This window comes from Eumetopias jubatus, unplaced genomic scaffold (assembly GCF_037043125.1).
Source record: "Eumetopias jubatus isolate StellerSeaLion01/CBP00866 unplaced genomic scaffold, mEumJub1_p1.0 scaffold_16, whole genome shotgun sequence".
Lineage (NCBI taxonomy): Eukaryota > Metazoa > Chordata > Mammalia > Carnivora > Otariidae > Eumetopias > Eumetopias jubatus.
Window position 1 is genome coordinate 36,624,543 of NW_028274822.1, and position 12,877 is coordinate 36,637,419.

A 12,877-nucleotide genomic window follows, 5' to 3' on the forward strand; every position below is an offset into this window, starting at 1 on the left:
GCATACATCATCTTCCCTCTGTGTGTGTCTTTCCCTCTTCTTCTAAGGCCCTCAGTCATGTGGGATTACGGCCCACCTTAATGACCGCATCTTACTTTGATTATATCCATGAAGACCCTATTTCTAAATTAGGTGACATTCAAAGATATTCACAGCGGTTAAGACTTCAACATATCTGTTAAGGGGACATAATTCAACCCTTAACAATCATCAACCAACCTTGTTCACTAAAGTCATCGCATAAACCAGCAGCTCTGTGTCGACCCCATCTTTTTCCTCCAGGATTTCCATGATATTTGACCAGGGTTTGACTCCTAGGAGTAAAGCAAAAATCATTAGAAACAACAAGTCAATGCTTCTTATCCAACTCATACCACAGTTTATCCAAAGACTTATCACCCAACGATGGCAGTGTCTTTCAGTCGCCAAATTTCAAAGCATAACACTATCCTTAGGGTGGACTTCAACAGGCTTCTAATTTGGCAATAATAAACCACATCATTCTCGTCCACTTGAAAATGTATACTCTCTACTGTCAGCAGGGTTATAGATTTGCTTGAAAGTTCCCTTTATATTAAATCTGTAATTTGAAAAAATCCATTCATGTGCATTTTGCTGAGCATGGAAACACGATAAATACTCTCTGTATGTCCATCAGCATGTTATGCTCTGATCTCCTGCAAGGAAGGGGGACGTGAGAGATCTTTACGTTCACTCAAACAGTAGACTCCAAGAAATACCAGTGAAACCTCTGTTAGCAAACATTTCAAGAACAGAGGTATATCACTTCTATTCAATCCAGGCACAAATACCATTTAAGCATTAACAGGTTACAAAGAACCAGGTTCTTGGTGACGAGAGGGGAGGAAAACCCATCACATTCAGGACTGCCATGCCAAGGCCAAGGTCACAAAGGGGATACAAAACCTGGACACGATTTCCTACGTCTGAGATAAACATTTGAAGTGAAATATTGCCTCTCCCTTGGCATGGCGGAATGGACATGAAGCTCCTTCCTGCTCTCTCTATAAAGATCTCAAAGGGACAGTGCTTATTTTTGCTGATAAGAGTAAATTCCAAAATACTGTAAAATCAGTGGCTTCCAAATGCAGGTTCTTGAATGAGTTATGTCAGAGCTTATCTGCTGGCCTTGAGAACAAAGCTCCCCAAGGACAGCGGTGATCTTGGTCTTATTTCCTTGCTCTTAGCACAGTGTCTGGCACATAACAGGTCTGAATAGTAAGTGGAGATCTTTGAGAGGGCATGAAGTGGGTTAAGCTGGGAGTTTTTTAAGATTTTATTCATTCATTTGAGTGAGAGCAAGAGTGTACAAGAAGGGGGAGGGGGAGAGGAAGAGGGAGAGGGAGAAGCGGATTCCCGCTGAGCCAGGAGCCCAAGGTGGGGCTCGATCCTAGGACCTGGAGATCATGACCGGAGCCCAAGGCAGAAGCCCAACCATCTAAGCCACCCAGGTACCCAGGCTGGAGCACTTTTAAAAGAGCCAGAGGACAAATGCACACAGTTAGAGAAGGAAGGAGGTCAGGAGAATTTTAAAAAGGAACAGGGACCTACTATATGATGTTAAGAAAACACATATAGTTTAATATAGAGGTCTGCTGGCTCTCCTAGCTAGCAAACAGAAAGCCTTTTCTTGGGCAAAATTGCCCAGTTGGTCAGAACTAGGCAAGCTTCTCTAACCCTTTCTAACTCCAAACACAAAAACATGACCCTTTGCCTGCTAACTGCTGACATATCTCCTGGCTGATATTTACCATCTAACTATTCTGAAATCCACACCTGTTCTTCAAACCCCAGCAAAGTAACTCTTTCTGCCCCTCATGACAGTCAATGTGGTCAGTAGATCTTGAGTCTGTCAGGTGCAGTTCCAGCACTCTGAGTACTTCTGCTGTTTAGGACAAGCGCAACTGGTATTATTCACACTCCGCACCCAACCTCCGCATAAAACATGGGTTCTAGTGGGTTACCCACATACGGTTACAAGGGAGACTGCAGGAGATAACGCTAAAGCTAAGCATTTCCAATGGTGCTAGTGGACCCAGAACGGCTTTGTGGTTGCATACTTTGGAGCCAAAGATGCCAAACAGGGCCCGGGGAAGGAAAGGCCAAGAAGCGAACGCAGGTTTTCCAGAGAGAGCGAAGTGTAGCCAGACCATCTCCTGTCTCTCACATACAGACATACTCGTGTGCACACCATTTAATCCTTTATAATGAACACACTCAAACACTGGCTTAATTTAATTGAAAACTGTGTTCTTCAGCTGTGATATCTGATTACCTTTTAAAGATTTCAAAGGCGGGAAACTTGCATATATTCCTACACTGTTGAGATGAATGTTTACTCTTCTTTGATTGTTTTGGGGCCAGAAAATGGGAAACATTTAAAAGAAAGAAGGTGAAGGGGAGGAAACATTTTGGTGCAAAACAGCCTTGGCAGGGCTCAAGCTGGCCCATGGGAAGCACCAGCTGCTGAACTTGCCCAGGAGCTGCACCTGCTGCAACTAAGTGGTCCAGGTCAACCCCACTCCCCCACCTCCGCTTGCTCTGTACAGTGTGTGCGTGAATCCGTGTGTGTGTGTGTGTGTGTGTGTGTGTGTGTGTGTGTGTGTGTGTGTGTGTGTAGGGGGCTGGGTCCTGTATTAGAATCGTAAACCATATGATCTGATGCCCCAAAGAACTGGAATGAACAGGGGCTCAGGAAATGCATCTATATAGGAGTGATCGGGTCAACCTTGGACAATCCCGGGAGGTGTCAGGGAGATAAAGCACTTTGTCTTTTTGCCTTAGCGCTCATGAAGTACATGAGGAGATAATAATTTCTTTAATCATGACCTTCTGTCTCTCTCCAGCTCCACCCCCAGACACTGGGTCTGTGAGTAGAGGCTCCACGAGAGCCTGTTTTTTCCTCGGATGTTTCAAGCACATAGGTGGCATTTAAATATTTATTGAATAAATGAGTTTTGTACGAAAAATACTTGGCACAGTGTCTGGTACGTAACAGGCACTTGAATAGCAGTAGCTGTAATTGTCATAGCGGCGGGTGGTGGTGGTGACACCCATGCTTACCCAACCAGCTTCTACACGCTCCCAGGCAGGTCCCTTCTTCCCGCCAAACCACAGGGCCTCTCTCTCAACCCAGAAGCAAGCACACCAGAGATGACTCAATGAGTTCTTCTGACTTTCCTCCTAGGTCTCTGTGGTAACTGCTTCCCTCCAAAGAAAGATATTTAGCCCAATGCCTCGTACACGGGGTGATCTAACACTCCATCAGAAGGGCAGCATGTTTCATGTCTTTCTACGTGACTGTCAAACGCACTTATGCATGCTTCTGCTATAGATAACCATGGAAACAGAGCTGGAGTTTCATCACCTAACTTCCACCATGCTCTGGGAGCTTCACAGATCACTACACCCTCGAGCAGAAGTCAGAGATGGGATGGCTTCAAAGAATGGCTGGATTTGTCTCCCCTATCGTGTGTGATCAACACATTTAGGAACGATGTCATAGCTCATTACCTGACATCCCAGTGAAAATGGAACTTCTTCAAAAGCAGTGCTGACCCCAAAAGCACTTGCTGACCCAAGCACTGACTCAAGATTTATGACTGAAATTTCAAAATAAATTCCCCAGTCTGGTCACCCTCCCCACCCTCACTCCGAGAGGCAGACCCATAGAGTCAGTGGGAAGGGCACCTCTCCAGGGGAGCAGAGGGTTCGGTTCTCAACCAGTTTCCTGCCAACCCCCACAGGGACAGTCTCAATGAAAGGGAGCCTCTGCTGATGGCAAGAAGACAGAGCCAGGCCCTCTCACATGTGCCCGTCCACATTCACGGCCTTTCTCTCTTCCTGGCACACCCTGGCCACCAGGATAGGAAAGTGACCGAAGACACCAGGAAAGAGGTGACTGAGCAACAGCTTGGATACTGTGCCACTCCCGGGACACTAGCGTCAGTCACCTCTCCATTCCAGCCCCTGAGCAAACGGGCCGACCACCTGGCTCAAAGCGGGCATATTTCACATTACTTAATTCATAGTTATTAGTCCTTATGATGGACTTAGACCCCTGAGCTTCTATCCCTGCTCCCCAGCTGGCCCACTCCTGGCAAAAGGGCAAACCATCAACACTCACAGAACGCACCCTTCTGGGTAACCCCTGCACAGCCTGCGTGGTCTTCATAAAGCAACCAGACCAAGTTGTTCTGGACTTCATCTGCTGTAGGTGGTGGTCATTTTTGAGGACTCCTACCTTATTTGTTGGTTTTCTTCGCTGATTATTTAAATCTGACAGTTTACAGCATCCAAAAGAATTCCTTTCTGTTAAAAAAAACAAAACCCTGGGGTGCCTGGGTGGCTCAGTCAGTTGGGCGTCTGCCTTTGGCTCAGGTCATGATCCCAGGGTCCTGGGGTCGAGCCCCGCATCGGGCTCCCTGCTCCACGAGAAGCCTGCTTCTCCCTCTCCCACTCCCCCTGCTTGTGTTCCCTCTCTCGCTGTGTCCCTCTCTGTCAAATAGATAAATAAATAATCTTAAAAAAAAAAAAACAACCCAGTCTATACTTCAACATGCTCATTCTCCACCCTAGCCCACAGAGGAATGGATCTGAAGCCACTTTGAGGAATAAAATGTATGGCTTATTTATAAACTTGTACACCAACGGACATGCTCTGTTGGCCCTCAGTCACCTCTGGCACCTCTGTCTAGCCCTTCACCCAGCTGAGAGGGAAATGAAGAGCTGCTTCTAAACTGGCCAGGTGGAAACCCACCTGGGAGTCACGGTGCTCTCTGCAGAGCACCATGACATATTTAGATGTTTAATTCCATCATAGGGCTCAGGAACAATTTAACTAGCAGTAAAATAGGATGATGTTATATGTATGCATTATAAAATCACGGCCAAGACCACACATGTCCACAGAGAAACATGCTATTGAACCACGTGATAGGCTATGTCTGAGTTTTTCCATTAGTGTTGCTTTTTATTCAGCTGCCTAGCACTCAGTAGCAGTCAGATGCAGTAGCTGCCAAGAAGTTAAGAAATTTTATAGGCAAAGCCATCAAGTTGAGAAAACAACCCATTAGCTACCTTTTTTTTTTTTTTTTAACAAATTGGGAAAAGATGGCCATCGTTTTGTCTTGGGAGAGACAGTGAAGATGGCAGAGAGCCTCTGGCTGAGCTGGTCGATGGAGTCATAGATGTGGGGACCAAGTCCTGGGTCATCTCAGGATCACTCCTCTACCCAACCCCCCCCACCACCACCACCAAAAAAACAAAACGCACCCTTTATAGAATGTGAAGTCCAAGGAAGGAGATTCTAAACTCCCAACTCAATGAAGCCAAAGGAGGACCCCAAGACCGTGAGAAGGCCTATCCCTTAAATGCAGCCCCCATGAGAAGGGCCCATGGGTCACCCGAAATTTAGGACAGGAAAACAAGAAGTCCATCAACTGTCCTAAAGTAATCCCCAGAGTTGGGGGATGGAGTATGATCCCTCCAAGGACCAATAAAAGGGTCTGCCTCTCTGTCTTCCCATATACTCACCTTTGGCCCTAAACTTCATTAATTGGCCTTGGAAACACAAACCCTGGTTTCTGATGAACTGGCTGTCTTCATTAAACATTCTCAGCTGGCCCCATAATCTGCTCCTGGCCATAAGAGATTTAAAATGTGGCACCAGATGGAAACATGCTGTGGTAGAAACACACAGGCCTGCCCTGGTCTGCAATCCGTCTTCCAGATTCAAGGTCCCTGTCCGCACGCGAGGGGGTGTCTCTCTCACAACTCCCCACCCCTCAGGCACAAGCCTAGAGTTACCTCCAGCCTGCGATCCACCATGCCTGGTGCTGACATCTGCCTGTCCGTTCACGGGCAACGTATGAGAGCTCAATTTATGGCCCTGGGGGGCTTTCATTAACTTACATGCAAACTGTCGAAGTAACTAGTGAGCTACTTTGAGATTCAGCACCAGAAGGTGGGTCTCAGAGCAACGCTGAGTCAGAGATACAAATGGTTTGAATCAAAGAGTGCTATCTAGGCCCCTTCTTTTTGACAGTTGTATCTCGGCTGCTTTGTGCATAAGCATGGAAATACATACATGAAACTGTAAGGAAATATACCAACATGTTAACAATTATTTGTCCGGTGAGATTAGAGGTGATTTGTTATGGTCTTCCTCTATACTTTTTCCCAAATTTTCTACAGAGTATTAGTGTTACAAAAAGAAAAAAAAAATGTTACCAAGTTTTGGTTCTTCTTTGGGTCTTCGTGGGGAGGACAGCAGTAACGATAATATCCTACCAGAGAACCAACCCCTAAATTTTCTTAAAAGGACAAAACCAAAAGCTCCTAACACTTTAGCTTCAAGCTTCACAATATTATAGGGGCCACGGCATGTTAGACGCTAAACCAAATCCAAAGGCCTGTATGGAAGGCCTGCCTGCTGTGGGCCAGCTAGGCTCTGGGATACCAAGAGGAGAGCCAAAGACCCTGCGGCCCTCCAGCAGGGCGCACGCTCATGGGAAGCACCAGTGACAACAACACAGCAGAGAAGGGGACATACAGGGCTCAGAGTGCACGTGACTGACCCACGCTAGGGAAGGGGCAGCGCAGGCCAGGTGGGAGGTGGGGGTGGCAGGTGCACCGGGGCTGGATGGTGAAGGGTCAGTTGCAGGGTTTGGACCTAATTCTGTAGGCACTGGGAAGCCACCGGCAAGGAACCGATGTGACCAAATTTGTGTTTCAGAAGAATCTGCCGATAGCAGAGGTGAGGGTAGCATTTTGGGGAGGTGAGGGATGCCAGGTGACAGATGGAGAGGGCCCTCAGTAGAGGAGTATGGGATTGGAGGGAAGGAAGGGAGAACATTCAAGGAACACCTAAGGGTCAGAGCCAATAAAGCACGTGTGAGAGGAGTAAAGAAAAGAGCCACAGTGACCGGGACAACTGGGAAAGGGGAGAAGGAGCTGGTTCTCTGGGTTCAGTGGAGGGGGCTGGGGACGGGGCATAAACGTAAGCTCAGGGTCTGACCTGACCTAGGTAAGCTATGAGTGCCGCTCTTTGCACCTTTTTTTTTTTTAAGATTTTATTTATTTATTTGACAGAGAGAGACACAACGAGAGAGGGAACACAAGCAGGGGGAGTGGGAGAGGGAGAAGCAGGCTTCCTGCTGAGCAGGGAGCCCGATGCGGGGCTCGATCCCAGGACCCCGGGATCATGACCTGAGCCGAAGGCAGACACTTAACGACTGAGCCACCCAGGCATCCCTGTTCTTTGCACTGTTAAACCAGGTTCCATCCCTAATCTTTGTGTACTTACAATTCTAAAAAATAAGTTTCCAACAGCAGGGAGTCCACACAAAGGGAATTCTGTTCATTCTCAATTCTGCTTCAAACGTGTTAAAAACGGGAGCCCCCCCTCCAGCAGACATGTGCACCTTGGTGTAATAGTGGGTGCAGACCACTTACCCCTTTTTGTGTCCACAGCAGAGACAGCCTGGATCAGAAGAGGTGCATTTGACTCGGAGTACTCCACAAAGACGAGCAGCAGCTTCAGGGCTGTCTTCACCACCAGCCGGAACTACCCAGAAAAGAGAAAAGCATCATGCAGCTGTGGACAGTCTGTGTGCACCTGAAGGCAGGCTGGCCCCCATGCTTGCTTTGGCCTGGGGAACTCTTCTCCGTGAGCACACAGATTCCTTTGCCAGATGCCTCAGAAGCAGGAATTACTATTATCCCCCATTGCACAGATCAGGAAACTGAGGCACAGACTATCCCGCCCACAGACAGAAATATAACCAGATTTTGAACCCAGGGAATCTGGCTCTAGAGCTCACACCCTGTGGTCTCTCAACAAACAAGGTAGCACTTGCCACGTCGGTTGCTTCATTTTATACAGACTAGAGCACCATGAGGTAGGAACCATCACATTTCAATTCTCGTTTTTCTGGTAAGGAAGCAGGCACAGCAAGGTAAAGGACTTGCCCAAAGCCACACCACTGAGCTGAGGCAAGCAGGGATCCGAACCGTCCTGCTGGGCCCAGGGCACAGCATTTGTGAGGAGCCACCCATGGCCCAAGGGCCTTCCGTCACACAGGCCACAGGTTACCCACCCAGAGAAATTCCCAAGCCTCCCAGCTGAAGCTTCTCCAGCCCTGAGGGCTACCTGTGTAGGGGGCGTTTTCAGGTCACCTCCCTCCCCATCACCCCAGGTGCTGCTGCCGCAACTCATTATAGTCTCCCTTCCCTGAGCCCCGCCTTCCAAGAACCCCCTTCTAAAGGAACTCACCCACCAACTCTCTCCTGGATATGGGTTCAAATCACGCATCTAAGAAATAAGGAGCCTGCTCTGGGCTACCATCCCAGCCCCAGCCATTTGCTTGGCAATGCCTGGCCCCCACAGACAGTAACACCTTCAAGGGGAGGGGGGCTTATCTGCATCGTGTCCTGTCTGCAGGACCCGGAACTGCATTTGGCAAGGAGTGGGCTCTGCGATGTTTGCTCACTGAATAAATGAATCAGTTAATGACCAGTCAATGCACGACCCCTTGACTCTGTCACCTTGGTTATGCAGAATCAGCTCCAAGTTCTCCATCTGCAGCCCAAGGAAGACCCAGGCCCTCCCAGAGGCAAGAGCTCACATCAAAATACTAGGGGCACATGTAGATTTCACAAGGAACTTAGAGCATCGTGCACCCCACTGTGAATAGTATCAAAACATCACCCATATCAAGTAATTTCCCTGAAGTCATGAGAACACCTCGACCTCCTTGCCCTTTCTCCTCTGGCATACTTCCTTCGTAAATTCTCTTCTTGACTCCACATCTCTCTCCAGCCAGTGCCTTGGTTCTCAGCTCCCCTTTATAGGAAGACTTCTCAAAAGGATTGCCACACTCCCTGCCTCTACTTCCTCACTTCCCACAGACTCTTCAACCCAATCTGTCACCATCATGCAAATTAAATTTCTCCTGTTAGGGTTGTCAATGGCCTCCATGTTGTCAAATCTGATGGTTGCTTCTCTGCTCCCTGCAACCCCCAACAGCACATGACACAATTGCTCCCTCCAAGAACAATTCCCTGTCACCATGGCTGACCCCATTCTCCGACCTTGAGCGGCCACTTCTTTGCTGGCTCCTTCTAGGGTACCAAACTTTAGGTGGGGAAAGGCCTCAGAGTTCACTCCTGCATTTTTCCCTTCTCTTACCATACACTCTCTCCAGGTGAGTCCATCCAGTCTCTTGGTTTTAAATTCTATCTATGGCTCAATGCTAACTGTTGCACCAAACAGGCCTGACCAAACTCCTGGGCTCTGACACCCACCTGACCCCTGACATTGCTACTCATATGCTAACAAGCACCTCAAATGCAGGTGGCTAGAAGAGAACCCTTGATCTCACATGGGCTCACTCCATCCCACCTACCACCCCAGCCTGTTCCCTCCACTCCCCATGTCAGCGCAAGGTCCTGCCACACACTGAGTGGCCAGTGGGGGTCACCCTGCCCTTTTCTCACCGGGGCCCCTCCACAATCATACTGAGGACAAGCAGTGCGTTGGGCTTCCATCCTCACCGTTATGTCCTTACCACCCTGAAAATGGAATTCTTTAGAGAGCTCTAAACTCTTTAGAGAGTTTTAAGCTGCGTAACTTGAGTCCTGCATTCAGTCCCCTGCTCCCATACTAGGAACAGACTGAATTCCAGAGTATTTTTTTCAACCACAAGGTTGGGGGCAGAAGGGGGAGGCAAGGCGTAATGAACTGTTCTATCTTTGTATGTTTAGAGCCGTAGACAGTTCTTCAGGTAAATAAAACAACCTAGCAAGCCCAGGCAACTTCCTCAGTGGGCGGACTATTATGAGGTAGATTAAGCCTTCTCAGTGCCTTCCTGGACAAGATCCTGGCTGGTGCCCACCCCACTCCTCCTGTGAGCTGGTCTCAGTGGGGGGGCCCCCTCCTTGTGCCCCTCTCATTAAGGTTCTTCCTGAGCATCTCTGTGGTCACAAGATCTTGGGCAACACAGTCCCAGGGACCCAGAACCCCCTAGCCATTCTCCCTCATGAGGCTAATTTAAAAAAAACAAATCCATGGTTTTCTAGCAAAGTCTTTTTTTATTGGTCTCAACATGTCTATTCATGTCTGCTTCTCCTTTGTTGTAAAGGCTCTGTATGGAGCTCTTTTGGCACTGTATTTTTATTTAAAAAAAAAAAAAATCCCAAACTCTTCTGATTCATGATTTTAGGCTTCTAGTGAGTCTAAGTTTACATTTATGTGTGTTTAGAAGCCTTACTATGTGAATTTAACAAACATGTTCGATAGTTAAACTACTTTAGAGAAAAGGGCAGAATGTGAATTTATGGAAATGCCTGGTACTAACTGCAAGCATGTCCTAACAAATCACCAAGTATGTCCAGTGGGACTCCTCCCCAGAAATACCTTACTAGCATTACTGTAGAGACTTGAAAGTAATAAAAGCACATTACTTTAAAAGGTTCCTACATCAACCCTGATTTATCCAGAAATCATTTAATTTGATGCCCACAAGTACCTGGAATACAGTCAAAACCCTCCAAAGCCTTGGAACAGCCACAGCAGAGGCCACACACCCATTCCTCCAAGTCTAAACATGCTGCTCATCGCAAAGCTCTTAAAAATCCACCCTTGGTGCCATTGCACTGATCTGAGACACATTCTAATAGGAAGGGCAAAGGAGGTTACAAGCCCATGTCCGCTGGGAAGGGACAAACCACAGGATGGCAAAAGACCAGAGAGGCAGGCACAGTGTTGGCAGCAAGAGCAAGGACCACAAATGAGGGAGCTGGGGGCAAGCCACACGGGGGCCAGCACACACACCACAGCCCGGCTCTGCCGCTGTAGGCTCCTCCAAGGGACAAGGCAGTGTCCCTCCCATGTGAACTGTTGGATTTTCAGCTCTGCCTGGTGCTCCCTCATGTTCTGATGACAGGTTTCACTGCAATGGTTTACAGGCTCAAACATACGCCCATCTGTCTACACCGAAGGAAAGTCAGTAAGAATTGATTCTCGTTCCGAAGGTACATCAATCTCATGAGAAGGGAGAGCGACCAGTCATAAAGGAGTACAGGGCAAAAAGGGGTCAGTCTCAGAAGCAGTGGTGCAAAGCCAAGTGGGCAAATTCCTCACATCTGGAGACTTCTGAGTGGCCACCTACTAAGGCCACTGCAGAAGAAATACTGAACCTGGATGGTGGTGCAATGGCTGACCCCGTTTAAGGTCCCTCCCATCCCAAGAGGCCATGCTGCTTCTTTCAACAAGATCGAAGGCTTTCCAGACGCCCAGCACCCAACAGGGTTCTGTGAGGGGATAACAAAGCCATGGTCCTGACTTCACAGAGATGGTCGTCACGCTGCTGAGAGAGGACTGAGAATACCTCCACACTCCACAACTGAGTGTTCTCTGTCCTAGAAGCCCTCTGAGCCAGGTTGCTGAGGACAGAAAGCACTTGCCAGAAGACAGCCCTGACGGTGGGGAGGGAGAGTCAGTAGAACCGGCTTGGAGCTGATCCAGCTGCCTGTGGTTTCCAAGGAAGAGAAAAGCTGGGTGACAGCCTTTGGGTTCGTGCTCCCACAAATAATCCCACTTCCTTAGGGGCTAGAGGAAACACGCCGGGGGTCTAGAGTCAGCCCTTGAGCTACACGTTCCCTACCTTTTATATAATTACATTCAAGGGAATACTAGTATTCTATTTTAACACTAGTCCATTATAATACATTATGCTTTATATTGCTTTAAACCATGTAGCTAAATCACAGTATTTCACAGGACTCTGAGACAACCCCCTTGTTAGGAGGGAAGGACAAGAACAGGCAGCCAGCTGTGAATTGTGTTTCTCTTAAGTATTTAGCACACTTTGGGGGCCACTGGGCTGAGCTTTACTTTCTGCTGCAACTATCATCTTGCACTCCATTCTTACTCAGCATAAAAGAGAGGCCATGAGCCTTCAGAGGAACAGAGATGCCTTTTGACGGAGGGATGTAATGTTTGTCGGGTCAAGCCTCAGTCTGGGGATTGAGACTCCACATTCCATAAACAGCTTGGGGATCCAATGTGTCCTCCATGCCAGGGAGGCTGAGCCTGACGGAGGGGTGGCAGGATACCATCAACATAGCACTTTGCCTTTTTTTTTTTTTCTTTTCTGGGCCAACCCACAGAAAGAGTGTGGTATCAGCTGGTACAGAACCCAGGTATCTGGGTTTTAGATAAAATGCAAGTACCAGATGTATGGAAAAGGAATAAAAGCCAGTTTCTCAATAATCTTGCACATTAGAGCAAACTGGAACTGCCTTCATGTTTTATTGTACTTAGAGAAACACAAGAACTATACTTAGAAGGTCAAATATGCTGCTTATTAAGTAGAAATAAAAGTATTCCAAAAAAAATCTCCAAATTCCTACTCCTCTTCTAGAAATTCAACAACGATAAAAAGAAAACAATTTCCAAACCTCAGGATTTAAATTACAAAGGAAGTTAGAAGAACATGTTTCATTCTATTTGTTTCATTTTCCACTAAAAAAGCGTAAATATATGTTCTAGAAGTAGATGCTGGTTATTAAAGCTGAATTAGAAATTGGTAAGCTAACTGACTTATAAAGCTTTCCACACTGTTTATCAGCTTACCAGAACTAACAATATACCGGGTATTTTAACAACAACAAAGAGCCAAGTGACTAAAGACACTTACTTTTAAGGCCTTCTCATTTTAACGATTGCAATGACATACCCTTAAGCTGAGAATTCCTGAGCAAGCAGCTCAGAACGGGCCGAAAGCATTTGTGACTGCTTATCAAACAGTCCAACAGATACCTCAGACCCTGAATCTATCCCTTCTAAGATACT

General features: G+C 47.4%; 1 protein-coding gene across 7 annotated transcripts in view; it reads right to left on the reverse strand.

Moving 5' to 3' along the window:
* FHOD3 (formin homology 2 domain containing 3) overlaps positions 1 to 12,877 on the reverse strand; it is a 453,128-nt gene that overhangs the window by 168,608 nt on the left and 271,643 nt on the right. For all 7 annotated transcript variants that reach the window (XM_028098359.1, XM_028098361.1, XM_028098360.1 and 4 more), the window contains exons 7-8: positions 7,477 to 7,588; positions 220 to 314 (exon numbers count right to left, since the gene is read on the reverse strand). In XM_028098359.1, the coding sequence (XP_027954160.1) occupies positions 220 to 314; positions 7,477 to 7,588 (207 nt within the window). The remainder of the gene's footprint in view (positions 1 to 219; positions 315 to 7,476; positions 7,589 to 12,877) is intronic.